At 50.0% G+C, this 27,708-nt stretch overlaps 1 protein-coding gene across 17 annotated transcripts in view; it reads right to left on the reverse strand.

The window, feature by feature from the left end:
- Window positions 1-27,708, reverse strand: part of SHROOM2 (shroom family member 2) — a 294,895-nt gene that overhangs the window by 38,810 nt on the left and 228,377 nt on the right. For 12 of the 17 annotated variants that reach the window (XM_049872260.1, XM_049872259.1, XM_049872266.1 and 9 more), the window contains 3 exons: window positions 27,082-27,213; window positions 20,858-23,498; window positions 19,085-19,185 (listed from right to left, as the gene is read on the reverse strand). The exons of 2 other annotated variants lie outside the window; for them this stretch is intronic. In XM_049872260.1, coding sequence (XP_049728217.1) covers window positions 19,085-19,185; window positions 20,858-23,498; window positions 27,082-27,213 — 2,874 coding nt within the window. 3 more of the 17 variants (XM_049872267.1, XM_049872268.1, XM_049872278.1) reach the window with 3 other exon arrangements.

Genomic DNA, 27,708 nt, shown 5'->3' on the forward strand with positions numbered 1-27,708 from the left:
CTTGGGAGGACTGAGCAAGCCACAGCCGGCCCTACTTGGGAGGACTGAGCAAGCCACAGCCAGCTCTACTTGGGAGGACTGAGCAAGCCACAGCCAGCCCTACTTGGGAGGACTGAGCAAGCCACAGCCAGCTCTACTTGGGAGGACTGAGCAAGCCACAGCCAGCCCTACTTGGGAGGACTGAGCAAGCCACAGCCAGCCCTACTTGGGAGGACTGAGCAAGCCACAGCCAGCCCTACTTGGGAGGACTGAGCAAGCCACAGCCAGCTCTACTTGGGAGGACTGAGCAAGCCACAGCCAGCCCTACTTGGGAGGACTGAGCATGCCACAGCCAGCCCTACTTGGGAGGACTGAGCAAGCCACAGCCGGCCCTACTTGGGAGGACTGAGCAAGCCACAGCCGGCCCTACTTGGGAGGACTGAGCAAGCCACAGCCGGCCCTACTTGGGAGGACTGAGCAAGCCACAGCCGGCCCTACTTGGGAGGACTGAGCAAGCCACAGCCGGCCCTACTTGGGAGGACTGAGCAAGCCACAGCCGGCCCTACTTGGGAGGACTGAGCAAGCCACAGCCGGCCCTACTTGGGAGGACTGAGCAAGCCACAGCCGGCCCTACTTGGGAGGACTGAGCAAGCCACAGCCGGCCCTACTTGGGAGGACTGAGCAAGCCACAGCCGGCCCTACTTGGGAGGACTGAGCAAGCCACAGCCGGCTCTACTTGGGAGGACTGAGCAAGCCACAGCCAGCTCTACTTGGGAGGACTGAGCAAGCCACAGCCAGCCCTACTTGGGAGGACTGAGCATGCCACAGCCAGCCCTACTTGGGAGGACTGAGCAAGCCACAGCCGGCCCTACTTGGGAGGACTGAGCAAGCCACAGCCGGCCCTACTTGGGAGGACTGAGCATGCCACAGCCGGCTCTACTTGGGAGGACTGAGCAAGCCACAGCCAGCCCTACTTGGGAGGACTGAGCAAGCCACAGCCGGCCCTACTTGGGAGGACTGAGCAAGCCACAGCCAGCTCTACTTGGGAGGACTGAGCAAGCCACAGCCAGCCCTACTTGGGAGGACTGAGCAAGCCACAGCCAGCTCTACTTGGGAGGACTGAGCAAGCCACAGCCGGCCCTACTTGGGAGGACTGAGCAAGCCACAGCCAGCCCTACTTGGGAGGACTGAGCAAGCCACAGCCGGCCCTACTTGGGAGGACTGAGCAAGCCACAGCCAGCCCTACTTGGGAGGACTGAGCAAGCCACAGCCAGCCCTACTTGGGAGGACTGAGCAAGCCACAGCCAGCCCTACTTGGGAGGACTAAGCAAGCCACAGCCAGCTCTACTTGGGAGGACTGAGCATGCCACAGCCAGCCCTACTTGGGAGGACTGAGCAAGCCACAGCCAGCCCTACTTGGGAGGACTGAGCAAGCCACAGCCAGCCCTACTTGGGAGGACTGAGCAAGCCACAGCCAGCCCTACTTGGGAGGACTGAGCAAGCCACAGCCAGCTCTACTTGGGAGGACTGAGCAAGCCACAGCCAGCCCTACTTGGGAGGACTGAGCAAGCCACAGCCAGCCCTACTTGGGAGGACTGAGCAAGCCACAGCCAGCTCTACTTGGGAGGACTGAGCAAGCCACAGCCAGCCCTACTTGGGAGGACTGAGCAAGCCACAGCCAGCCCTACTTGGGAGGACTGAGCAAGCCACAGCCAGCCCTACTTGGGAGGACTGAGCAAGCCACAGCCAGCCCTACTTGGGAGGACTGAGCAAGCCACAGCCAGCCCTACTTGGGAGGACTGAGCAAGCCACAGCCAGCCCTACTTGGGAGGACTGAGCAAGCCACAGCCAGCTCTACTTGGGAGGACTGAGCAAGCCACAGCCAGCCCTACTTGGGAGGACTGAGCAAGCCACAGCCAGCCCTACTTGGGAGGACTGAGCAAGCCACAGCCGGCTCTACTTGGGAGGACTGAGCAAGCCACAGCCAGCCCTACTTGGGAGGACTGAGCAAGCCACAGCCAGCCCTACTTGGGAGGACTGAGCAAGCCACAGCCAGCTCTACTTGGGAGGACTGAGCAAGCCACAGCCAGCTCTACTTGGGAGGACTGAGCAAGCCACAGCCAGCCCTACTTGGGAGGACTGAGCAAGCCACAGCCAGCCCTACTTGGGAGGACTGAGCAAGCCACAGCCAGCTCTACTTGGGAGGACTGAGCAAGCCACAGCCAGCTCTACTTGGGAGGACTGAGCAAGCCACAGCCAGCCCTACTTGGGAGGACTGAGCAAGCCACAGCCGGCTCTACTTGGGAGGACTGAGCAAGCCACAGCCGGCCCTACTTGGGAGGACTGAGCAAGCCACAGCCAGCCCTACTTGGGAGGACTGAGCAAGCCACAGCCAGCCCTACTTGGGAGGACTGAGCAAGCCACAGCCGGCTCTACTTGGGAGGACTGAGCAAGCCACAGCCAGCCCTACTTGGGAGGACTGAGCAAGCCACAGCCAGCTCTACTTGGGAGGACTGAGCAAGCCACAGCCAGCCCTACTTGGGAGGACTGAGCAAGCCACAGCCAGCTCTACTTGGGAGGACTGAGCAAGCCACAGCCAGCTCTACTTGGGAGGACTGAGCAAGCCACAGCCAGCCCTACTTGGGAGGACTGAGCATGCCACAGCCGGCCCTACTTGGGAGGACTGAGCAAACTCCCCAGAGTAAAACAACCACACTGGAGACAAGTGAAATCAAAATGGCAGAGAAATGGTCATCACTGAGCAAAAACACCATAGAAACCTACAAAGGAGCCACTTTGAAACCATCCTGACAGATCGCCCTTCGCCCCCAGGTTCCCAGACCCAGAAGCACACTAATTCGAGACCATTCCTTCCATCTCTGAGCTAAACCAAAACCATTAGACCAGTTGCTGTCAAGTCCATGCCGACTCATGGTGGCTTGTGTGTTAGAGTAGGGTTTTCAATGGCTGATTTTTTGGAAGTAGATTGCCAGGCCTTTCTTCCGAAGCATCTCTGGGTAGATGTGCGCTTCCAACCTTTTGGTTACCAGCCAAGCACATTAACTGTTTGTACCACCCTAACTGAATGCAAAGGTCAGCAATTTTTTTCTGTAAAGAGCCAGACGGTAAATATTTTAGACTTCATGAGGCATATGGTTTGCATCGCAACTATTCAACTCTACCGTTTTAGCAGGAAAGCTGCCACAGGCAATATGTAAACAAATGGGCATGGCTATATGCCAATAAAACTTTATTTACAAAAAACAGGCAGTGGCCCAGATTCCACCTCTGGTCTGACCCCTGACTCGACCAGTCCCTACGAAATCCTTCCTTCTGTTAGGCCAGCACCTGCTTCCTTCTAATGCACCCTATTCCCATTTCTGTCCTCCAAGGGAACACACAGTACCAAAAACCAAACCCAACCCACTGCCACGGAGGGCATTCTGACGCATACCCACCCTACACAACAGAGAAGAACTGCCCCACAGGGTTTCCAAGGCTGTAAATCTTTATGGGAACAGAATGCCCCATCTCTCTTCTGCAGAGCGGCTGGTGGGTTCAAGTCTCAGGAATCTTTATCAGATTCTTCCAAATGCAGAAGAAAGCTAGCCTGCTCCCCCATAACCCTGTTCTTCCATAGGAGCTTTATCTAGTTCCTTCACTCCTTCCTGGTTCTACCACTCAAGACCACATACAATCCTACTTAGTTTCATGTGCTACACAAGGGAGTATATCATTAAAATCACAAAACATGGAGACCCAGCCTTGGTAGACAACTCGACAGTAGTCAGGAGAGGGATTCGAACATGTGGCTTGGTGGACATGGGGGGGTCTATGTTTGCTTTTGACGATGAATGCAATACCATTCCTCTTCAAGTTGTCATTCCCAGCACAGTAGACCATATGATTGTCCAATTTGAAATAACCAGTACCAGTCCATTTCAGTTCACTAATGCCTAGGATAACAATCTTTATGTGTTCCATTTCATTTTTGATGATTTCCAATTTTCCTAGATCCATACTTCCTACATTCTGGGTTCCGATTATTACTGGATGTTTGCAGCTGTTTCTTCTCATTTTGAGTCGTGCCACATCAGCAAATGAAGGTCCCAAAAGCTTTACTCCATCCACGTCATTAAGGTCGACTCTACTTTGAGGAGGCAGCTCTTCCCCAGTCATCTTTTGAGTCCCTCCCAACCTGGGGGGCTCACCTTCCTGCACTATATCAGACAATGTTCCGCTGCTATTCATAAGGTTTTCACTGGCTAGCGCTCTTCAGAAGTAGACTGCCAGGTCCTTCTTCCTAGTCTGTCTTAGTCTGGAAGCTCAGCTGAAACCTGTCCTCCATGGGTGACCCTGCTGGTATCTAAAATACTGGTGGCATAGCTTCCAGCATCACAGCAACACGCAAGTCCCCACAGTACGACAAACCGACAGACTCGTATTTCATACTAAATTAGGTTTAAATGCAGCAGATGCAAACAGGTAGCCTATGGACTTCCCCCAGCCCAGAGATGTTTGATTTGGCCAAAGTTTAAAAACCTCTGGGGCTACTGATCAACATTTTAACATTTGGAAAGATTCATGTAAAAATCTCTATTTCTGGCTTGTCTTTAAGAAAATCTGCATATCACTGGGCTCCTACACCTCCAGCTGGCTGTAACAAGTGCTCTCTGTTGGCCACAGTCTCTACTGCTCCTTATTGTTTCACCCTTGTCTAGTCTCGCCTATTCATTTTCACCAACATTCACTGGAGCATGCAACCCTCTCTGTAATGTAACCTTTGAAAATGGCTTAAGAGCTTAAAATAAATAGAGGAATTCCTTTATTTTAAAAGCAGACTGAGAGACCTAAATGTTGGTATTACATGTTCCTTAATAACTGACAACTTTCTCCTTGAGTACTTGACATCTGCGGTATTTTAAAGTGGCCAGATCAGCCATCCATGATTCAACAATATGTCTCTATTTTCCTGGAGCAACAAGGAGAGTCAAGACTAAGAGGAGAATATGGAATGTGTGGCTCCATGAACAACTGCCTCCTTTGCCATGAAACCAGAAGAACTGGATGGTGCCCTGCTACCATTACTATAGACAAATCTTTGATCAAAAGGGGGAAAATGAAGAACAGAATTTAAAGTTCTCATGGACTCCAGAATTTCTGGAGCCATAGAGGCTGGATGAAGTTCAGAAACTACTGCCCTGAGATAATCTTTAAGACTTAAACCAAAAATATCCCCTGAAATCTTGTTTAAACCAAACAATAAGTTAGCTTACTTAGTAAAGAATGCCTGCCTTCAGCATAGGGCTCTTTTGAAGAACTATGTATATGGGATCAAACTGACAACAGCAACTCCAAAGATTCAATGGGAACTTTAGGCAACAGTGAGTTTATTTCAATGGGAGAGGAACAACTCAGAAAAGGAGGGTGAGAATGGCTGCACAGCTTGAAGAATGTAATCAATGTCACTGAATTGTACAAGCAGAAACTGTTGAATTGATGTATGTTTTGTTGTATATATTCCGAACAAAAAGTTGTAAAAGTTAAACAACACTAATTATTAACGTGCAAAAAACAAAAGCAGCCAAGTGTCAGCATTTCAGGTGGCTTTTCCGTTGCACAGATATTGCACATTCTCAAGATGACAGGCTGTTGTCAGCCTGTAGGCATGAACACTGCCCCTGGACAAGGCATCAGTGGTTTCTAGAGTTCACTCCCAGACTTTTGTGTGGTCCTCACTTGCAGGTCCACCTTCCCTCCCATCCTCTCTGAGGCACAGATGCTCTGTAAGCCTCCCTTGGGTACTCCCTCTGCCTGGGCCCCCCCCTGCTCTGCACCACTGCTGGAGGACCGGGGGGCTCTGGCCACTGTCTGCTCTGCCCCCACCTGTGGCTAGCCACAGCTCCATCTCTGCCTAGTGAGGAAGTGCATGTGTGGTTCTCTGGAGGTGAAGGCAGTGGGAGCTGGAGTAGGGGATGGCAAGCTGCCAAAAGCAGCCTGCCGCCTGCTGTTGTCAATAAAGTTTTATTGATGCACAGCCACACCCAATCACTTATGTGTTGTCTATGGCTACTTCTGTGCTATAATGGCAGAGCTGAGTAGCAGTGACAGAGACCATACGGCCTGCAAAGCTTCAAATATTTATTATCTGGGTTTTTTTTTTACAGAGTTTGTTATCTCTGAGCTGGAGCTGTATTTTTTAGACTTGAGTAATGCACAGACCCATTTTAAATAATTTCTTGTAGATTTCCCAAATTGACTCAGGTTTTTTTAACTGCAACATAATCCACATACTATAGCTTACTCTTTTACAGTATACTGTTAAGTGGTTTTCAGTAAATTCACAAAGTTGTGCAACTATCACCACTAACTGCAAAACATTTCCATCACCCCAAAAAGAAGCCCTGTGCTCCTTAACAGTCACTGCCCATTCAACCACCCCCCCACCCCCGCCCAGCCCTAGGCAACCACTAATCCTGTTTCCATGCATTTGTCTATTCTGGATGTTTCATGTAAATGCAATCATACAACATGTGGCTTAGATTTCTTTTTATTCTATTGTTAAATATGTCCAAATACAAAACTTGTCTGATTTCCTTATTTTTATAGCTCTTAGGCTACAAAGGAGTCCCTGAGAGGTGCAAACGGTTACCACACTCGGCTACTAACCCAATGGTTGGTGGTTCAAATGCACCCAGAGGCGCCTTGGAAGAAAGGCCTGGCTGTCTACTTACAAAATATCGGGCACTGAAAACCCTCTGCAGCACCATTCTACTCTGACTCACATGCGGTTGCCATGAGTCGGAGTTGACTCAGTAGCTGGGTATTTTTTTTCTGGTTTTAGGCTAACGAACACAAAACACGTTGGCCAGTTATATGCAGACAGAACTCTAAAGCCAGTGTTTATTTAACGGGACAGGTGCAGGTGACGTGGCTTTGCTTACAGTAACTGTTACTCTCGCTCCGACAAGGTTGCAGCCACCGTCTGTAACTTCCCTTGGGCTCAGTGACTATTGTTTCCTGAGCACCATAGTGGAGTCATTTCACCCGTCCCTGTTCTTCCAGCAGTGGCACGCGGAGCCGTGTTTCTTCCGCACCCCGATGTCTTTGAATCTGGTACAGTGAGAGAGTTTTACTTACGTGTGAGCCCTGCACTTCATCTTTGCTCCCAGAAAGAACCAGCTGGAACTGGTTCTAAATGAGGCGACCCCGTGTGTGTCAGAGTAAAACCGTGCTCCACAGTTTTCAGCGGCTGATTTTTCAGGAGATTGCCAGGGCTTTCTCCCCAGGCACCTCTGGGTAGATTCAAACCACCGACCTTTGGGCTAGTACCCAAGTACTTAACCATGTGCGCCACTCAGGGACTCCTTCTCCCAGCCAGGGACAATGACATTATCACCACTGACACTGATACACCCCTATCCAAAAGGGTCCTGGTCATGCAGACTACCTGGAATATCCTGATACTAATGTCAACATGAACATGGAAACAGAAGCCTCAGAATTTAAACTCTCAAGAGAAGGCACGTGTACCCAAGGATATGTCCCCAGGGGCATGCCTGAGAGAACCTGAAGGAGACGGAATTTTCAGGCCACTGCTGGGCCACTCGACTTCTGTCCTCCTCCACCTGGATTCTGGCGGTCAGGTCTGAGTGGAAGCGGGAGGGGAGGAGCTGCTTGGTGCTGCCACTGGACTTCTGTCCTCCTCCACCTGGATTCTGGCGGTCAGGTCTGAGTGGAGGTCAGGTCTGAGTGGAAGCGGGAAGGGAGGAGCTGCTTGGTGCTGCCAGAGCGGGAAGCAGACCTAAAGCAGCGCCTGGCTCTGACGTGCTTCCCTGTGAATTTCTGGGGCTTATGCAGCCTTCAAACGCATCTAAGGAGTACTGGTGGAGCAGTGGTTAGCGCGCGGCTGCTAACCGAGAGGTCAGCAGTTCGAACCCAGCAGACACTCCACGGGAGAAAGGTGTAGCAGCCTGCTTCCGTAAAGATTACAGCCTTGGAAACCCTGTGGGGCTCTTCTACCCTGTCCTACAGGGTCGCGGTGAGTCGGCATCAATTCAACACAACTGGTTTGAGCGTTTTTTTTTTTTTTTTTAATGCATCTGGAAATATTTGAATGTATTATATATTGTGTAAGAGGAAGCCAGGACTCACAGTACAGTTTTCCTTTTTCATTTCAACTGTGTGGGACTCCAGAATATTTGTAACTTAAACAGATTGATACGAATAGATACAAGAGCCTAAAAACCACTTAAAACATTGATTCTGTGGGAAATGAATTCTGGCAGCCAGCTACGCACTCATCTCTGACTAAAGACGACTGTTTATAGTAAACGTTTACAGTAACTGCATGTACCCGTTGCTGTCGAGTCGATTTCGACTCATAATGACTGAATATAGTGCTATTTTAAATTATCTTTTTTAATGGAAGATTAAAACAAGCACATTTCAAGGCGGAAAAGTATGTAAGAGAAAAGTAACCTCACAGACAGACAATGCCAACGTGGTCCTATGTGTGTGTATCTACCAGGTCTGTGAGTCCAAGGGAAGGCAGGAAAACTTAGAACCACGTGGGATTTCCAGTCCTGGCAGTCATCTCCGGAGGGAGCTTAGCTTCGGTGGGCCTTAGATCCCTCAACAGTCCTTTCTAGGCACAACGATTTCAGAGTTCTAATGCAAAAATGAGGCGGTGGTGATTCGGTAGCAGCACTCTCCTTGCATGTGGGAGACTCAGGTTCCACTCCTGGCCAGTGCATCTCATACTTAGCCATCACCTGTCTGTCAGTGGAGGCTTGCCTGTTGCTGTGAGGCTGAGCAGGTTTCACGAGAGCATCCAGATTAAGACAGACTAGGAAGAAAGGCCTGGCAATCTACTTCTGAAAATCAGCCAATGAAAAACCTAAGGAGCACAATGGTCTAATCCACAGCTCACCATGGCGATGGCAGAGGACCAGGCAGTGTTCCATTCCATGGGTATGATATGAGGTTGCCATGAGTCTGGGGCCAGCTCAATGGCAGCTAATAACAATATAAAATGTCAACATAAACAGAAAATAGCAAAGGAAAACTGCTACAATGGTACTGCCTTGCCTTCACCCAGAATAAAGAGACTGCCTGTATTTGCTGCCATTTTCCAAAGTTCCTAAACGTGAATGATGTTGAAGGGGTCTAGGCAGCAAGGAAGTAGAGAAGGAAGGCATCAACAGAGCCAGGGCCTTCATCGGTCACCAGAGATGGCCTCATCCACTCCACACACTCAGCTGCGCGAAGCCGGCCTTCAGCCTTACGGCAGCTTATATCAACCACTTATGCAACGATACTTATTCACTCCACCATCCCTTGCCAAGAATGGCACAACGACCTCTTCTAGGGAGTACCTTCCTCAGGGGATATTCACAATTGATGGGTGACGTATATTTATATTTCTAACACAGGTTAAACACATAGGTTTAATCAAGACATTTGACTTCCCCCATTAAAGGCAGAAAAGTCGACAAAACCTGTATCACAAAAGGCACCAGGCTAGGTCTCATTAGAGTAAACGAGCATCTAAGACCCGGTATTTTAGAATTTGGTTCTAGGGTCAAGAGGAATGTACCTTAAATAAACGAGGAACCAAAAGAGGCTGCAAGAATTTAAGGAAGGCAAAGATGATTTGAAGAGTGGCGGGTGGAGGCTTGCTGTAAACAGTGACTCTGCAAACTGAAATAGCATGAATTTAAGTGGTACTTACCCCCTGTTTGAATCCACCAGCCACTCCTTAGAAGCCCTATGAGGCAGTTCTACTCTGTCCTATAGGGTCGTATGAGTTGGAATCAACTCAACAGCGACGGGTTTGGTTTTTGGTTGGCCTCACCAGTACGTGTTAATATCCTCTCAGCCCGCTCTGTGTGGGGGAATCAACCCAAAATGTAGCAGAAAGGAAGCATGGCTGGGAGAGTCTCAAAGAAAAAATGCATATCTCATTGTGTTCAGACTGACTTCAGGAGAAAGACACAAACATGTGAAAACTAAGCCCAGGTCTCCACTCCTGGGTGCACACACAGAAGACTTAAAAACAGGGACTCAAAGAGATACCTGTTCGCCAAAGTTCATTGCAGCATTACTTGCATAGCCAATAGGTGGAAACAACCCAAGCGTCCACCAACCCATGAACAGACAAATGCGTGGGGGGAGAGGAAAAGGGGACATTATTGCTGAAGGGGGTGCTGAGTTTTTGTTTAAGCTCGGCTAAACATCTGGAACGAGTGGTGCCGATGGTCACACAACATGGCAGACGTAACTGCATCATCACTGAACCATACATGTAAGAACGCTTGCAACGGCCACTGTTTTCTTATATATATCTTACAATTAAAAACAACAACAACTAAACCAAGGTCAACCGACAAGGGTGCAGGCTTTGAAGACAGCAGTCAGACAAGGGGATAAAAGAGCCAGGCAGGCTCTCGAATCAGCAAGAGCTACAGAAGACTCTCCATCTGAGAAGAGCTGCGGAGGCTCCCAACTTGTTACCAAGCTACAAGGTGAGCTCCTGTGCAGTCACCATGGGCAGGCGTGAAGGAACAGAGGGGTGGCTTTCTACAGGGCTGCGATCCTCCCAGGGAAGCAGTCCCCAGGCCGGGGCATGGAGTCACAGGGGACAAAGAGACCATGCACTTACGCCTGTGTGGATCACACCCCAGTCGGAAGGCAGGAACTGCTTTCCAAAATGCTTTTTGGATAAGACTTTGCTTCCCTGCCCTGCCTAGGACTTTAGATGCCCATGTTACATCTTTGTCCATATTTCCTCCATTTGGCATTCTAATTGATTCAGTAACTCCTACCCTCCTTTAGCCTGGGGGTGCCCTGTGGCCCTGTCTCCCCGGTCTTCTTTCTGCTCTCCAGCCCCACACCCTGTAACCCTCAAATCTTTGCCTTCAAACTGTTCCATCTGAACAGTGTGAAGTCACAAGACCAAACCCACAAGTAAACAAGCCAGCAGTCACAAGCCCTGGGTCTGCATTTCCTGAACCCATGTGGGCATAAATAAATATAAGGGGGAAAACACAGTTACAAATTAAGACGTAAAAGCAAACCCGCCAGATCCCTGCCCCAGTCTTTTTCCTACGGTTGCCGTTGACCATTCCTGGGATGATGTGTGTGAATGTGCTCTGTGTACAAAAGAGAATGTTCTGTGCTCTGCGCTACGCTGGAACAAAGCTACGTGGAATGCTGGAATTGGTCCTAAAACATTCCAAGCTTGCGTTTTGCCTTGTTATCCTGAACTATCTAGCATCGGCTTTATAATTACCTAGCAGAGAAGTCTGGAATGGAAAGCTTCAATTGGCCCGTAGCTAATTGAAGGCCAGGAGAAGTGAATGTCTTCCCTAAAGCAACAAATGGGAGCCAGAGCTTGGGGAATAATCTCCGTTACTTATTCTGTAATCCACTTGGAAGAAGCTTGGTTTGTGAATGAAAACCAGTGCTCCCATTAACCTCTGTACACCAAGTAACTTCTCAGGGAAAACACACCTGAGACGACCCTGGGGTTAGTGTTGCTTGCTTATTAGTTTTATATTAAAGCAAGTTTTCCCAAAAGAGCTCAGTTTCACATGTATTCCATGTTGTGGCGGTAATGTGATAGAACTGACACCCCTCATGCGGGAGACCCAGGTTCGATTCCAAACAAATGCACCTCACGTGTCTGTCAGTCAGGCTTACGTGTTGCTATGAAAAAAAGGAGTCCCAGGGTGGGGTAAACGGTGAGGCACTCAACTAGTAGTTGAAAGGTTGGCAGTTCAAACCCACCCAGAGGCACCTCAGAAAAAAGGCCTGGCGATCTACTTCTGAAAAGGTGACAGCCTTGAAAACCCTACGGAGCCGAGGTCTACTCTGCACACATGGGGTTGCCAGGAGACAGAACTGACAACAATACTGGGTTTTGTGTTGCTCGCTACTCCTCTCCCAGTCCATGCACCCCAACAATACACGAGTCCCAGTGTGTCGGCCCCCGCCCCCTGCCCCATGAGCACTCTGCAGCAGCTCCTAGCGGTGGGAGGAAGTGGCTGGAAGAAGGCGCAGCCGATGGACGCTCCCAGCGCCCACAGTCACCGTACCACTCCTTGGACCTCCTTTCAGCCTCAGCCCCAGGAGCCTCCCAGGACACTGTGCATTGAAGACACTCGTATCTGAGGAACAATAATCAAACTTATTTCGCCTTAGCTTTCTCACAAGGTTTAAAATAGGATTACTGGTAAACCAGCCCGTGTTACCAAATTTTCTTTGAGATATTTGTGTCTTGATTCTAAATGCTATGTCAGCACAGAAAGATAAGTAAAGGCCATTTCACCTATTATGATATAAACTAAACCCTTAAATAAAATGTCAGCACATGGAATGTGCCGACACAGTATTATTGTTCATGACAAGCAAGAAGGACCCGTTCAAAAAATGCAGGGCTGGTACCCAACCACCCATCTGCCCACCCATCCATCCATCTGCCTGCCCTTCTATCCACCCATCCACCCACTGTCCACCCTCCCATGCATCCACCCATCCATCCATCTGCCCACCTATCCATTCTATCCACTCATCCACTTACCCACCCATCAATCCACCCATGTACCATCCACCCATCCACCCTCTCATCCACCTGCCGACCCACCCGTCCATACATCTGCTCATCAGCCTAACCATGGTCCATCCACCGGCTCACTCATCCAGCCAGCCACCCACGCCTTGGTCTATCTATACATCCATCTATTTACTGTGCACCTAATTTGTGCAAGTAACTATGCTAGGTACATGAAATGAAATGAAAAAGTAAGATTCCAGATCTCCTGGAGCTACCATGGCAGAGACAATTCCAACATGGTACTTAACCAGTGGTACTTAACCGCCCACAATGCCTCTGTATCATAAAGGAGGGCACTTAATACCCACAGCACGTACAGGCAAGAACCTGAGCGGAGTCTGAAGGACAAGCAGAAATCATCCAGGTGGTGAGTGGGGAGAAGGGTACTTCAGAAGAAGGGACAAGTTGTTCTGAAATAGGGATAATGAGAGTGTCTGCCTTAGGGTTATGCGAGGTAATGCATATAAACCTCCTAGCAAGATAGCTGGCATACAGTAAGTGTTCGATAAATGGTAGCTGCCATTTTTTTAAGCCTTGATTTTAAATCTGCTGCACATGTAGTACGCACATGGGGGGAAAACCCCACAACTGATGAGAAATTACTTATGTTTAACAAGACAGTCTAAAAAACACCTGGGAAGCTGTCTGTGGTAGATGGAATAATGGCTCTCCAAAGATGTCTACCCAACTGACCTCCTTCCCCAGCTCTTGTCCTACCCATCCAGGGGTCCACAGGGCATTTCCTATTAGTCCAGGAACATCTCAAAGTCCACAGTTCTAAAGATAAACTTCTACTCTCTCCTCCCATAAAAAACAGCTTCCAGGGTGCGAACCCAATTTCTGCGAAGGCTGATTGACATCTTGTATCTGGAATTCACGAATGTTTTATCCCAAAAAAATCTTTCCTCTCCTCATCCAACTAGGTTCTATTTGACACCAACAGTGGCTCAATGTTTACAAATACTAGACGGGATTCATGGGTAATTTAAAATTGTCTTCTGTATGCCTCTTAATATTTAAAAAATTTACTGCAAAAGACATGTATTACTTTTACACAAAAGAAGAGTGACTAAAATAGTATATTTCCATCAGACTGGTTTCATCTCTTAGAAACATGGGTCACCAAGTTCTATATGAGTACTCAACGGGGGTTCCAGAGACTTTGGGAGTCTGTAAACGCTCCGAAATTGAAAATCCATTCTCACTAGGTTTTCCAACAGTTCTACGATCCCACCCGCTCCTCTCAACTGAAGGGAGAGAGAAAGAACAAAAAAAAAAAAAAGGAAAGAGAAACTTATAAACAACCACTGTAGAGTGTTTTCTTCCCCAAAACTTTCATTTCTGTTCTTTGCTCTTGATTCGAGGCATGGTATACCCCAGCAGTCACTTCAATCTTGAATAAATCCTCAAACACCACCAGATCATATTAAAACACCTAACTGATAACACCACCACCTTGTTCAACAATGTTCCAGACAACCTGAACTTGGCGTCTGTGGGCCAAGTTCATCTGGGTCCCAGCCAATCAACAGCCTTGTTTCCAATTTCACACCATTCCAGCCAGATCCTTTCTCCCTCTCCAGAAGTCTCAAGAGACTTTGTGACTTCACCCCCATCCTATCACCTGGTGCATCCTGCCCTGTTCAGGATGACTCCGCCCTTCAAGACAACCCAGCTTGGTATCAAAACTTCACGCAGCCAAGGCCGTCACATGAGGCCCATTCATGCCCAATTCCCGACCTGCCATGGTCCCAGGGTCTCTTTCTGGTGGCAGGAATAGGGGGAAAGAGGGAAGACATAGTGAGGGGGGACAGAGAAAGAAAGGACAGATGGGAACTCATGCTCCCAGGGGTGCTGGGCGTTCCAGGCCCTATGCCAGGCCCCTTCATAGGACATTCCTGCTCATCTTCAAATACCGTGGCACCTCATTTTCATGGACAAGGAACACATGCCCCAAGACAGGAAGTGACCAGCCCAGAAGTCAGCTGGCCCGGAAGTGTCAGCGCTAGAACCGAGCTGCCTTACTCTGATTCTGGGCTCACTTCAAATGCAGAACTGGGTAAGACCCTGGTTCCACCTGGGAAAGTGTTACGGGTGCTAACCCAGAGATAACCTTTACCAGCCTATGCTGCTCATTTTCAGTTCAGGCTCCTTGACTCAGGAACACATGGCATTTGCTCACTGCATGCTGTCTGGCTATTCTTCCTTTTCTCCCTCCTGTGCCCGTTTCTTCTTTCCAGTCTTTCTTCCACAGCTGCCCTTTCACCCTCATGTGTAATACAGTGAGAATCCTAAAACCTACTTAACAGATGTCTCGTCAACACAAAGCTCTGATTCTCCCTAAGTGTTCCAAAAGGAATTTTTTATAGTACATCCTTTAATTTGTCCTAAATCACCAACTTCAAAAGCTGCGAGGGATGCTTCTAATTTGTAAGGTTCCAGAAGCTAATGGGCAAGACTCTCACCCTATTCATGATGTTGTGGGTTGAACTATATCCCCCACAAAGCATGTGCTCAAATCCTAACCCCTGGTCCCTGCGAACGTGACCTTATTTGGAAACAGGGCCTTTGCAGAAGTAACCAAGTTAAAATGAGGTCACAATGGATTAGGGTGGACCATAAATCCAATGACTAGTGTCCATATAAAAGGAGGAAAGTCTAGGGACAGGCACAAAGGAGAAGGCCACATGCTGGCAGAGGCGGAGGCTGCAGTGACATTGCCTGAAGCCAAGCAATGCCAAGGACTGGCAGCAGACAGCAGACGCTGGAGCCAGGCATGGAAGGGATTCACCGCCTGAACCCCTGCAAAGGAACCAGCCCTGCTGACGCCCTGATTTCCTTTCCAGCCTCTTGAACAGCGAGAGAATCAACTTCTGTGGTTTGAAGCCACCCAGCTTGTGGTATTTTGTTACAGCAGCCCCTAGGAAACTAACACGCATCCCACCGATGGTGTTAAATATTTTCATTCTATCTCCTCCTGACTTCCATCTTTTCAGTCTGAAGAGTCCAGTGACCCTTGCTCTGCCTCACGGGAGGCCTGGAAAGAGTCGGGTCGCAAGGAGTCAAGGGAAACTAGTCATCTGAAAGCCTGCTTGGATTTTCAAAGCTTTCAAGAAACCATTTCCACTTCCAAAACAAACAAACAAACAAACAAACAAACCCATTGCCATCGAGTCGATTCCGAATCAAAACGACTCTATAGGACAGACCAGAACTGCCCCACAGGGTTTCCAAGGAGCATCACATGGATCTGAACTACTGACATCAGAAGGTTCTTGCTCTGATGTTCTCCACGCCCCTGCATCCCAACCTTTTCTCTAAAATGTACGTATTTCCTAAAGGTCAGCCTCCTTTGGGGGAAGAATCTCTCTCCTATTTGTCTCCTATTTTCCTCTCTGTTTGTAATATGAGGAGCCCTGGTGATACAGTGGTTAAAGCACTCAGCTGATAAGTGAAAGGTCAGCAGTTCAAATCCACCAGCGGCTCCGTGGGAGAAAAGACCTGGCGATCTGCTCCCATAAACATTACAGCCTAGGAAACCTTATGGGGCAGGTCTACTCTGACACAGGGGGTCACTTTGAGTCAGAATTGACAACGGTACACAACAACGGCATGTGTAACACAGGATCTTGAACTGCACAAAAAACTTATCCCCATTTGACTTACATGAACCACCAACAAATAAATAGTTCCTATCTCAACTCTCTTCTGTTATCCCCACCGAATACTACAAAAGGCATTTTTCACTCTCATGCATGCCTTATCTAATCAGTAATTTATATTCTTTATACAGACATCTTACATTCCTTTAAACTTACACAAACATTGCGTGTCTTGAAGTCTCTGCATTATAGATGATGTTTTTGGCAGGTTACCCCTTGCATTAAAAACAGGGCAGTCCTTTACTCAAAATATTTGTTTCTATTATCCCCAAATTTAATTCTGCAAGTACACTATTTCTTGCTGATACTTGGGAAATTAAATGTTGTGTGGAAAAAAGTTGATGACATTTCAGCACTCATATTCTAAAATTTCATTGCGTGTAGCCACTTAAAAAAACACCCACATACAACAATTCTGAAAACGGCTGAAAATCGCAGAAAGCTTCTTAGGCAGTCTGCTAGGAGGCACGCCATGATAAAAGAAACAGGGCCCCTTCCCCCTCCTCTTGGCCCTCTCACTAGTGATAATACTATTTACCAAAAAAAAAAAAAAAATACATCACGTACATTCTAGCTATTCATGCCGCCTCTGGCTCCATTCACAGCCGAGAAGCTTTGTTCCCAAGCAGGACGTTGTTGAGAGCAAGCACCACGAGGGCCCTCTGAAGGGCTTAAACGCTCTCAAATGAGGCGGAGCAGACAACCCCAAGAGCCCCTCCCCATACGCCCCCTCCCATGTGTCCCACTCACCACACACCCCTTCCCCACAGTGCGTGGAAGCTGGTACCTTCCGGCTCCTTGCTTGGATACCACGGTCATAAAGCTCTCATTGTGCCTCTCCAGCACTGTTCCACAATGTAAGTGTATTATCCAGCGGCCTTTGTTGCCCACGGGTTCTTGGCTTTAGACGAGAAGATGGCTAAGTAATTGCACTGACGTCCTACCCAGACACACAGAGAATGTCAACCCTGTTCCCTGCTAGCCACGCACAGATTGGGTACTGTCTTACAAGGTGAACAGGGCCCCGTGTAAAGCCAAATGAAACCAAACCTCATTACATACGGCTCTTGAAAAGCAAACACTCAAATCTCAGTTATTTGTGCAACAGGACCTTGAATTTCAAAGTTAATGTTTAATTTCAACAACACACCAATTACACAAGACTCTCAAGGCCATAGGAAAATAAGCCATAGGTGATCTTACCGTGCACACATTTCCATTCGTACGTGAGGCCTTGTAAAGTAAGGTTATACTACTGGGGGTCATGGGGACATGACTAGGTGGAGCCCAGGGCGTTGAAACTCTTCTGCGTGATACTATAATGGTGAACACGTGGCATTATGCATTTGTCAAAATTCACAGGGCTTACAACACAGAGCGAGCCCTGATGTCAACTATGGAATTTAATAATATTGTATCAGTGTTGTTTCATGCATTGTAACAAACGCACCACACAAATGCAATAGGTAAATAATGGGAGAAACAGTGTACAGGGAGGCATAGGTATACGGGAACTCTTTACTTTCTGCACAGACTTTGTGTAAACTTAAAACTGCTCTAAAAAATAGCCTAAGAATTGATGTCTTTGAGTTACGGTGTTGGCAAAGAATACCGAATATACCACGGACAGCCAGAAGAACAAACAAATCTGTCCTGGAAGAAGTACAGTCAGAATGCTCCTTAGAGGCAAGGATGGCAAGTCTTCGTCTCATGTACTTTGGACATGTTATTAGGAAGGACCAGTCCCCGGAGAAGGACATCATGCTTGGTAAAGTAGAGGGTCAGCAAAAAAGAGGAAGACCGTCAAGGAGATGGACTGACACGGTGGCTGCAACAATGGGCTCAAATACAACAACAATTACTAGGATGGCGCAGGACCGGGCAGTGTTTACAGGGTTGCTATGAGTCGGCACTGACTTGACACACCAAACAACACACCACATCTCTTCAGTCATCTACAATTTCTTCTCTGCCCTCCTCATGCGCGAAGAACAAGATGATCCTGCGTACCCACTGCCATCACCCACCGCCATTGAGTCAATTCCAACTCATAGACATCGTACAGGACAGAGAAGAACTGCCCCACAGGGTTTCCAAAGAGCGCCTGGGGGATTCTAACTGCCAGCCTTTTGGTTAGCGCCGTAGCTCTTTACCACTACACCACCAGGGTTTCCACGATACTGCGTAAGTAATGTAAACTCCTTTGCCACAATTAAACAGCTACACTTTTAACATCTGAAAATGAAGGCCCGGTTTTCTCAGATGCTCTGATTTTCTCAGATGCTCTGATCCTCTCTCTGGGGAACCCACAGACTTGATTTCCATTTTAAAGCTCCAAAGTAAACTGACGAGCAAGTTCAATGGATACAATTTTGCCCTGTTCCTTTCTGACTAACAGTCTTTGGAGGTAACTTCCATTTTCAGGCAGGGACCCAGTGACCCAGCTGCACACTAGATTGTCACACCATTCCTGGAGTCTGGCGTTTTGACTAAAGCATCTAATTCCAGGGTATTCATTTGGCCTTCTCATGATGTGGGCATAAAGAATCTCACTGGACTGGAAAGAGACCGGCTATTTTCAGAACCCAGAAAGCCCACTCATCAAAAAGCCGGTCGCCCTTGGAAAGCTTCTCTTGGTGCTCTGCCCTGCCCCAGCACCCCAGGACACCTCGGCTAGGGAGACTGGCTCCAAGTCACATGGGCTGGCATCCACTTCGTGTTGGGCAAAAACGGACAATCGGGCTGTTAACCAAGCATTCATTCACACACCACAAAGAAGCGACCCCAAGACATAGCTGCCATCACCCTACATGCACACTTCACCTACCCCAGAGGGGAACCGCCCTCCTGAGCGGGGTCGGCAGGGGTGCCGTGTTCTCTGGGCTCCGCGGGGTCTTCTGCCTGCCTCCTGGACTCCACAGACACTTCCTACAAAAGGCAGCAAACAGAGGCACCAAGTCATCACACCACGCCTTCAGCACATCTGTTATTATGAAACCCCTCATTTGTGGCCATGGAGCCGGTGACGCTGCCCGCTGCCCGTGCTGACGCGGCCATGTGACCGGCTCGGTCAGCTCTGGAGCTGGTTTCAACAAGGGGACTGAGCAACTCGTGTGTCCACTTCTGTCCGGGGCAGAGCACAGAGCTCCTACACAAAGTTGGTAAAACTGCGCCACAGCTGGCCACAAAAACAAAAAACTCCTTGCAGTGGCCCCTAGGGCAAAGTGTGGAAGTTTCTTTGCTCACCACCAGTGCGGCAGCCGCAGAGGTCACTCCAGCGGTCCACCAGCCAAGGACGTCACTGCGGACGCCAACCCCTGCTGTGTCTGCATGTCCTCTCGCCCAGGCGCCGGGAGGCTAACGGGTGAGTTCCCTTACAGACACCTGCAATATGCTGCATTCAATCTACAACTGCTTCAGTTAGAGAGAGACTGCCTCTGACACTGCAGAAGAAATGGTTTCCTTTGAAACGTACAAATGCCGACTTAATAGGCAGGGAAGAGACAGATGGACTGTGTATGTCAACTCTGAAGTACGGATAAGAACGCGTACTTTTCTACGGAACCTTGACTGCAGCCATCTTTAGAAATGGCTAGCTAGGACACACCTATACAGTCCCCAGGCAGTGCAAACGGAGGCTAACGGAAAGGTGAAAGTTAACACTCTCACCATCAAAACTCTCACAAAAGTACAGTAGTTTAGGCACTCTTAATTACACTTTGCCCCAGGGCAATCCCTCAAAATAGCTGCAAATAAAGACTAGGAAAAAGGAACAAAACTGTATGAAATGACTAGCATCAGTATTTGAAAAGTGGCCATATTATGGCATCTTGAAATAAAGCACAGCCTTTTCCTTTAAGAGGAGTCCCTGGGTGGTGCAAACAGTTAAGTGCTTGGCTACTAACCAAAAGGTTGGAGGTTTGAATCCACCCAGAGGCTCTGCAGAAGAAAGGCCTGGCAATCTATTTCCAAAGGTCACAGCCATTGAAAACCCAACTGAGTGTTGTTCTACTCTGACATGCATGGGGTCACCACGAGTCGGGGTCAACCTGACAACAACTGGGACTGGTTTTCACTTAGGGTGGGAAGTGCCTCTTGTTCTAATTTTTCCAGGTTCTTTGCTTAATATCCAGGTGGGGCCAGCACTTAGGGGCAAGTAAAACAAGAGACTGGGATTCCAAGGCTGGGAACTAAGGATGTGGGTTTGTGAAAACACAGCACTTCCGAAGTTCCCGAACGTGTTGATTTTTCCCCAAGTGCACTCGACACAGCTGGTGCCAGAAAAGTTGGGGAGCGTAAATGCTCAAACAGCTCGATATACGCGAAACCGATATCTGGCAATTACCCTGCGGGTGTGTGCTAAGAAAACGGTTGCCATCAATCTCGACTCACGGCGACCCCATGTGTGTCAGGGTAGAACCGTGCTCCACAGGGTTTTCAATGGCTGATTTTTTGGACGTAGATCGCTGAGCCTCTGATTGGTTAGCAGCCGAGCGCACTAAGTGTTGCACTACTCAGAGGCTCTGTGGGTGCAACCTTGCCATTCCTAAAGATGGCAGTGGTCAAGGGCAGGCTTCGCCCTGCCTGGATGGGAGCTCACCTCTTTATAGTGGTCCGTGGATGGCGACGACCTGGACCTCGCATGCATGTATTGTGGTCTCTCGTGCTGGTTCAGCCCCACATCCAGAATGTCATCTGCCGAGTGATACCGTCCAGAGCTCCTGGCTTCCAGAGGCTCCCGTTGTTCCTTCCAAGAGGCTTGATACTCAGCAAAGGTCCCAAGTCTCTGGGGCGGCTCGAATTTCCCCACCTTTTCTGCTTTCCTGTGACTGCTGGGGTTTTCCCCAAAGGAGGTGGTGCGCCCCCTCCTCAGGAACCAAGGTTCCGTACCCTCGTACCCATGACCAGCTGTCTGCAGCCGCTCTGGCTTCTCTCTGGGGAACCCACACAGAGCCTGTCTCTGCTCCGGCCTCTGATGAGCGGATCTGCTGGTCTCCTCAAAAAACTTCCGCCTGTCAGCAAAAGTGCCCACCGTGTCCTCAACTCTGTTGGGGACCTGGTGAGGACGGTAATTCCCTGAGAGCCCCACCTCATGTATTTTCTCAGGCTCAGAGTACGACTTCAGCTTCTGTTCTGCTGTGAAGCGTCTCCGGCCCCCAATGCGGAGGATGTGGGGCACGCCCCCTCCAGGCAAGGACAGCTTGGCCGGGTCCCCCTCCAGGAAATGGGGGGCAGCATCCAGACCCAAGGGGTACAGGGATGAGGCGTCACGGTCCCCAGGCCTGTGCTCCGGTGGCACTGGGCAATGGTCACCGGGGCTGGGGTCCAAGTCACGACGCTTAAATGACGTGGCCCTCAGGACCCTGGCTTGGACCTCCTTCAGGTGGTCTTTGTAGGTGCTGGTGAAGGAACCTTCTGGAGTAGCACCAGTGACAGCCCCCAGCTCCACCCTCCAACCACCAGGGTCTTCCTTGGGCTCATCTGTCCCTGCCAGAGTCACAGTACTCTTGCTCTTCTGCAACTTGGCTCGCCGCATCTGGATCTCATTCCTCAGTGTGGTGGCAAAGCGGTCACTTCTCCGTATTGGCTTTCCTACCTGGGAGTCAAACGGGAGTGGCTTCCCCATGCCACTATCTTGGTGGTGCCCTGGGCGGCGGCCATCTTGGTGGTGCCTCAGGCAATCATCTTGGTTGTGTCCTGGGCCACCAACTTGGTGGTGTCCAGGGCCGCAATCTTGGTCGTGCCTCAGGTGGCCATCTTGGTGGTGTCCTGGCTGGCTCTTCTTCCCTTCTTGAGTCAAGGAGTGCAACATAGGTGTCTTCTGAGGCGAGATCTTGCTGCTTTCTCCGTCCACCCACTGGAAGTTGCCGTCTGCAGTTCTCTTCGGGCTGGCTTTCTCTACATGGCTGGTTCTGGGGGGCTCCTCGGTTCCCATGGGCCAGCCCTCCCCACCTCTATCCAGTGGGTGCCACTGTTCTCTTTCATTGGGGTCTAGCATCTTGCCATGCTGAGGTAGGTAACATCGTGGTTTTGGGCTCATCCGGTGTGTAGAAGGACACTCCTGGGCCCCCTGCGCCACGGCAGCACCTGCTACGGTCAGCCAACACTCCTTGCTGAGCTGTGGTGTCTGAGCACTCCCCTGGACGGGCTGCTTGGAGGACACGCAATAATAGCGGCTCTGCCCGCCACCCTCCACCTTCTGGTCTGTAGCACCAAGCCACCTCACAGGAGCGAAGCCATTGTCCTGGAAGTGGTCGGCAGGAGACTCCTGGCGGCCTCTGAGGAGGGCCAACTGCCACAGCTCCCTGGGTGATGCAGGGGGCCTGGGGCCCTCATGGAGGATGGGGCTCTCATCACTGTACTGGCGAGGGTGCTGGTGTCCATAGGGGGACTGGGCAAAACGCACATCACAGCTGGACAGGGAGGCCTGCAGCCTACTGGGGGTCCCAGGGAAGCCGCCCACCCGGCCATCTGGGGGGGGCCAGCCACCATCCAGGGGCAGGTCCACATGGTGGCCACAGTTGCCAGGCCACCTCCTGTCCCCAGCCCGGACCAGCTGTCGCGGCGCTTCTGTGGGGTCTGTTCTCCACTCGGCTGGCGGTAGGCCCTGGGACAGGATGGTCAGATCCTGCGTGGCAGCCACCTCTGAGAACAGGGGGCCTGGAGACTTCTCATGGCCCTTGGTGGCGGCGAAGCTGTCGCTACGCAGAGGTGGAGGTGGAGGAGGAGGGGAGGTGGGAGGCTTCTTCTTGTCAGGAACATACCAGACAGGCCCAAAGTTGGACTTTCCCATGCAAGCAGCCAACTTTGGCTCAGGGCTGTCCTCCCGCCTGGGGCTCCTGCCACTCTCGTGGTGTGGGCCGGTGGGCATATAGCTGAGCCTCTCCTCCAGGCCGTGAGTGAGCTCGCCCCCGACCTGGCCCTGCCTGCCGCCTGGCCGGCAGCTCTCCCACAGGCCCACCTTGTAGAGGAGGTTCTCTGTGGACGAACCGTCGGCCCTGGGCAGTGTATGGTCTGGTGTGCTGGAGCTGGTGGAGAAGGAGCCATAGGCCGAGTCCCGCTTGTTTGAGCCACTCAGGTGGTCGATGCTGCTGCTGGACTTGGCAGCCGAGAGGCGGCCAGAGGAGTAGGGCTGGGTGGGGGGGTCCAGGCTGTCAACGCTGCCCAGGGAACTGAAGTGGTCTGAGGTGCGCTGCAGGTTCGTCTGCTCCCACGTGCCAGACAGGTCATGGGAAGAGGAGCTGGAGCAAAAACAGCACAGAAGAGTTTGCTTTAGGACCACACAGCAGCAGAGGGCAAAGGTGGAGGAGGACGGCCATGTGTATGCCACCCCACGTGGACAGGGAGAGATAGGGGAGAGGACGCTTCCCGCAACAGGGTCCCTGGGAGCACGGCCATGTGCACGTGGCCCCATGTGGACAGGGAGAGAGGGCGGAGAGGACGCTTTCCACAACAGGGTCCCTGGGAGCACAGCCATGTGCATGTGGCCCCATGTGGACAGGGAGAGAAGGAGGAGAGGACGCTTCTCGCAAGATGGCCCCTGGTCTGAGGGTCTACCTCACCACATTCAAGTCTTCGCGTTCTAAAAAGCAGCTTTCTGAGGGTGGGTTGAAAAGACTGGGTCCTACCCAAGTAATGCCTTTTTAATTTACACAAAAAAGGCAACTGTAAATGCTAGGAGCACATTTTCTCATGTTAAGCCCACTGACTGGCCAAATTCCACCAGGCAATGCCAACCAGGGCTGGCCAAGGGCCCACAAGCTTCGAAGAATGGTTTATATATTTTTAAACGGCTGGGGGAAAAACAAAAGTAGTATCTCGTGACACGTGAAAATTATATGAAATCCAAATTTCCATGTCTATAAATAAAGCATCATTGGTACACAGTGGTGCCCATCCATGGGAGCTTTTGTGCTGCGGCGCTGAGGCGAACAGTTGAGACAGTGACCGCACGGCCTGCAAAGCCAAAAATAGACTATCTGGTCCTTCACAGAGAAAAAGGGCTGACCCCTGGCCTAGTGTGTGAAACGACTCTGAGTATGGATTATTAACACATAACAAGCTATCTAACTGGAACAGCTTTAAAATTAAACGAGAAAATTCAGGGATAGCATTACTTTTCCAAGCCCACATAGTAATGTATTAATAGCTCCTTTCTAAACTGGTAATATAAAACCAAAAAACCAAACCCACTGCTGTCATATCGATTCTCACTCATAGCAACCCCACAGGACAGAGTAAAACTGCCCCACAGGGTTTCCAAAGAACAGCTGGTGGATTCAAACTTCCACGCTTTTGGTTAGCAGCCGAGCCCTTAAGCACTGCGCCACCAAAGGACAGGCTTTATTAGCCATATGCAGCTGTGCTCAGGTGATGGAGTAAATCTTAACAAGGGTAATAAAAGGGGGACATTAACGTCTATGATGTTGTTATTAGGTGCCGTTGAGTCGGTTCCGACTCACAGCCACCCCATGTGACAGAGTAAAACTGCCCCACAGAGTTTCCTAGGCTGTAATCTTTATAGGAGCAGATCACCAGGTCATTTCTCTCGTGGGGCCACTGGGTGGGTTTGAACCGCCAACCTTCAGGTCAGCAGCCAAGGGCTTAAATGTTGCTCCACCAGCATTCCTTAACGTCAGTAATACAAGGTCATAATCAGGATGGCATCTAAGACAAGGAAATAAAAAGCGAGGCTTATTAAAGCAAGCCAAGCTATAAAAGGATAATTAAGCAATGAATTATCCCGTGAGATGTTAACGGTGTTACATGTGAGACTGATAACGATGGATGGTGAAACTATTTAATCCAGATGTTAAAAGTTTCATTAAAGCTCAATAAAGATGGAACCTTCAGGTTTCAAGGGAAACAAAAAACTAGCTGTGGCTACAATAGCTTTGGGAGCCCTGGTGGCGCAGTGATTAAGCCAAGGACTGTTATCCGAGAGGCTGGCAGTTCAAACCCACCAGTGGCCCCGCGGAAGAAAGACGTGGCAGTCTGCTTCTGTAAAGATTACAGCCTTGGAAACCCTACTGGGCAGTTCTACCCCTACAGGGCTGCTATGAGTCGGCAGTCGGTTTGGTTTTGGATTTTTAGGAGAAGAAAGAAAAACATGTAAACAGTGCAAAGACAGGAAAATGAACTGGCCAAGTGATCTGAGGGAGGGGGATGGCCCGTTAGGTTTTTATAGATGTTCCCAAACACCAAGTACTTTGCTGTCCACTCTGCCCCCAATACTCCTGGGGTGATTTTTCCAAGCAATCCCAAGTCTGAGTGGATATAGGGAACGCTAAGCACTGTGTGGACACAGATGTGGGCAATATTATTCTTCCTTAATAAAGAAACTACCACATGGGCTTAATGGAGATCATATTCGACAATGAAATCGAAGGCCCACTCTTCATTAAATTTCCCACTCAGATGAGGGTCTGTGGTTTTCAGGATACCGTGGACTCTAAGCACATTGTCCCTCGTGGCTTTAACGAGGTGACATCGTATTTGAGATGCAGTTCCTTCCATCACATACACACTTTACTTTGCGATTGTGCAGCAGACTTGTCATTTGTTAAAGGCCAAAAATGGATTTTGGACAAAAATGAGTTTTGAGATGGTTACGGTTGCTCCAGATACATACAGGCATGCTCTCTCTCTCACACACACACACACACACCCTTACATTCACACAAACACACACATTCTCATGAGTCCACACATCACACATATACAAACACACATGCACACACGAGTCTCACACCCTCACACTTTCTCATTCTCCCATGCACACACACTCACTCTCTCACGTGCACATGCAACACAAACACACAGGCATACACACTCCCACTCAAACACACTCACACACACACACTCAAACACAATTTCACATGCACACACAGCAAAAAACACACAGGCACACATTCTCTCAAACACACACACAACAAACACACAAGCACACACTCTGACATGTTTGCACACACACACTGAAACATATCACATGCACACACCCTCTAACATACACTCACATGCATAATCACACACACACACACACCCTAAAGCTACACTACTATTCATCCTCCAGGCAGGAAACCAGTGAGGAATTTCACCACGAACCACTTGAGGTCCCAAGTCAGCAGCACCAGGGACTGGAGGGAGCCATGTGGTGCTGCCGCAGGCCTCGCCCGACGTCAGCCCACCTGACCCTGGGATGTGGGCTCAGCCCCGGCCCATGACTCATGCAGCAGGAAACCACAACGTGACCCCTGACGTGGCTGAGGAGCTCTCTGGTCCCCTGTGTCTCCCGCCAGCACTCAGGAGGCAGGGAAAAGGGTGCAGATGCTTCACAAATCACCCAGGAAAAAAAAAACCCAGGAAGCGCTGGTGAAATATACCTCCCCACCCACAAAGCTGCCATCCCATCCCTGAGGGGACATCTCCAGGAAGAGTAGGGGCTGCAGGTACGTGGGGTACATTCACATCGTGCCACCTGGCTAAGAACTGCCGACATCCTGGCTGACAAGCCTTTCGTCCTAGCGTCCCCGTGGTGTTCCCAGAGGGGTGTAGCCAGAAAGGGACCCCAAGGCTCTCCACTTCTCCCTCACAGGGCACAGAAGAGAAAGCACACTCAGAAGTCCTTCCTCTGGTGTTTTCAGCTTTCTTGTTTTCAAGCGCCACAAACCTGCCTGCTCACTGAGACATCAAGACGGTTCCATCTGAAACGGGGCATTGATGGCCTTTTCCTCATCAGAAGAAAACAAAAATCATCCAGAACGGGCGGCCATGCGGGGGTGGAGATGCCAAGGAAGCTTCCCACCTGGGTGGGAGAGCGCCTACCTCGCGTGGTGCCGGGTGTGCCAGGATGGGCAGGTGCCGGCCGTGGAGAACGGAACGGCTACCGCCTCGGGGGCGCCATCACAGAACTTGGTGGCATGCCAGGAGTGTGGCCTCCAGCTCAGCTCACTCCTCCTGAAAAGAGAATGCAGAAGGCTCAGGACTCACCCAGGACAGCAGTGTGCCAGGGCAGGACACAAGGCCCATGCTGCAGGGCTATATGTTCGCTTCCAGGGCCTGCCACTGCATCCAACAATCTCTCCTGGTGCAGGCAGTTAATGCGCTTGGCTGCTAAACAAAAGGTTGGTGGTTGAAGTCCACCCAGATGGACCTAGGAAGAAAGCCCTGGCCATCTCCTCCCAAAACATCACCCACTGAAAACCCTATGGGCACAGTTCTACTCTGATACACATATAAGTCCCTGTGCCTCACATTCTACTCAACAGCAACTGGTACTGGTCCACTGCATCTGGGCAAGAACGTTCTGTTTTCAGGATTATTCAGGACTGATTTGCCCTAGTGCCAGGTGGGAATCAGAGGATCCAAAATGTGAACCAGCCCTTAGTCTCCAAAATGTATTCTAAATAAGTACCAGACCAAAAACCAAAGCAGGCACCGCGGAGTCAATGC

The sequence above is a fragment of the Elephas maximus genome, chromosome X (assembly GCF_024166365.1).
Source record: "Elephas maximus indicus isolate mEleMax1 chromosome X, mEleMax1 primary haplotype, whole genome shotgun sequence".
Taxonomy (NCBI): domain Eukaryota; kingdom Metazoa; phylum Chordata; class Mammalia; order Proboscidea; family Elephantidae; genus Elephas; species Elephas maximus.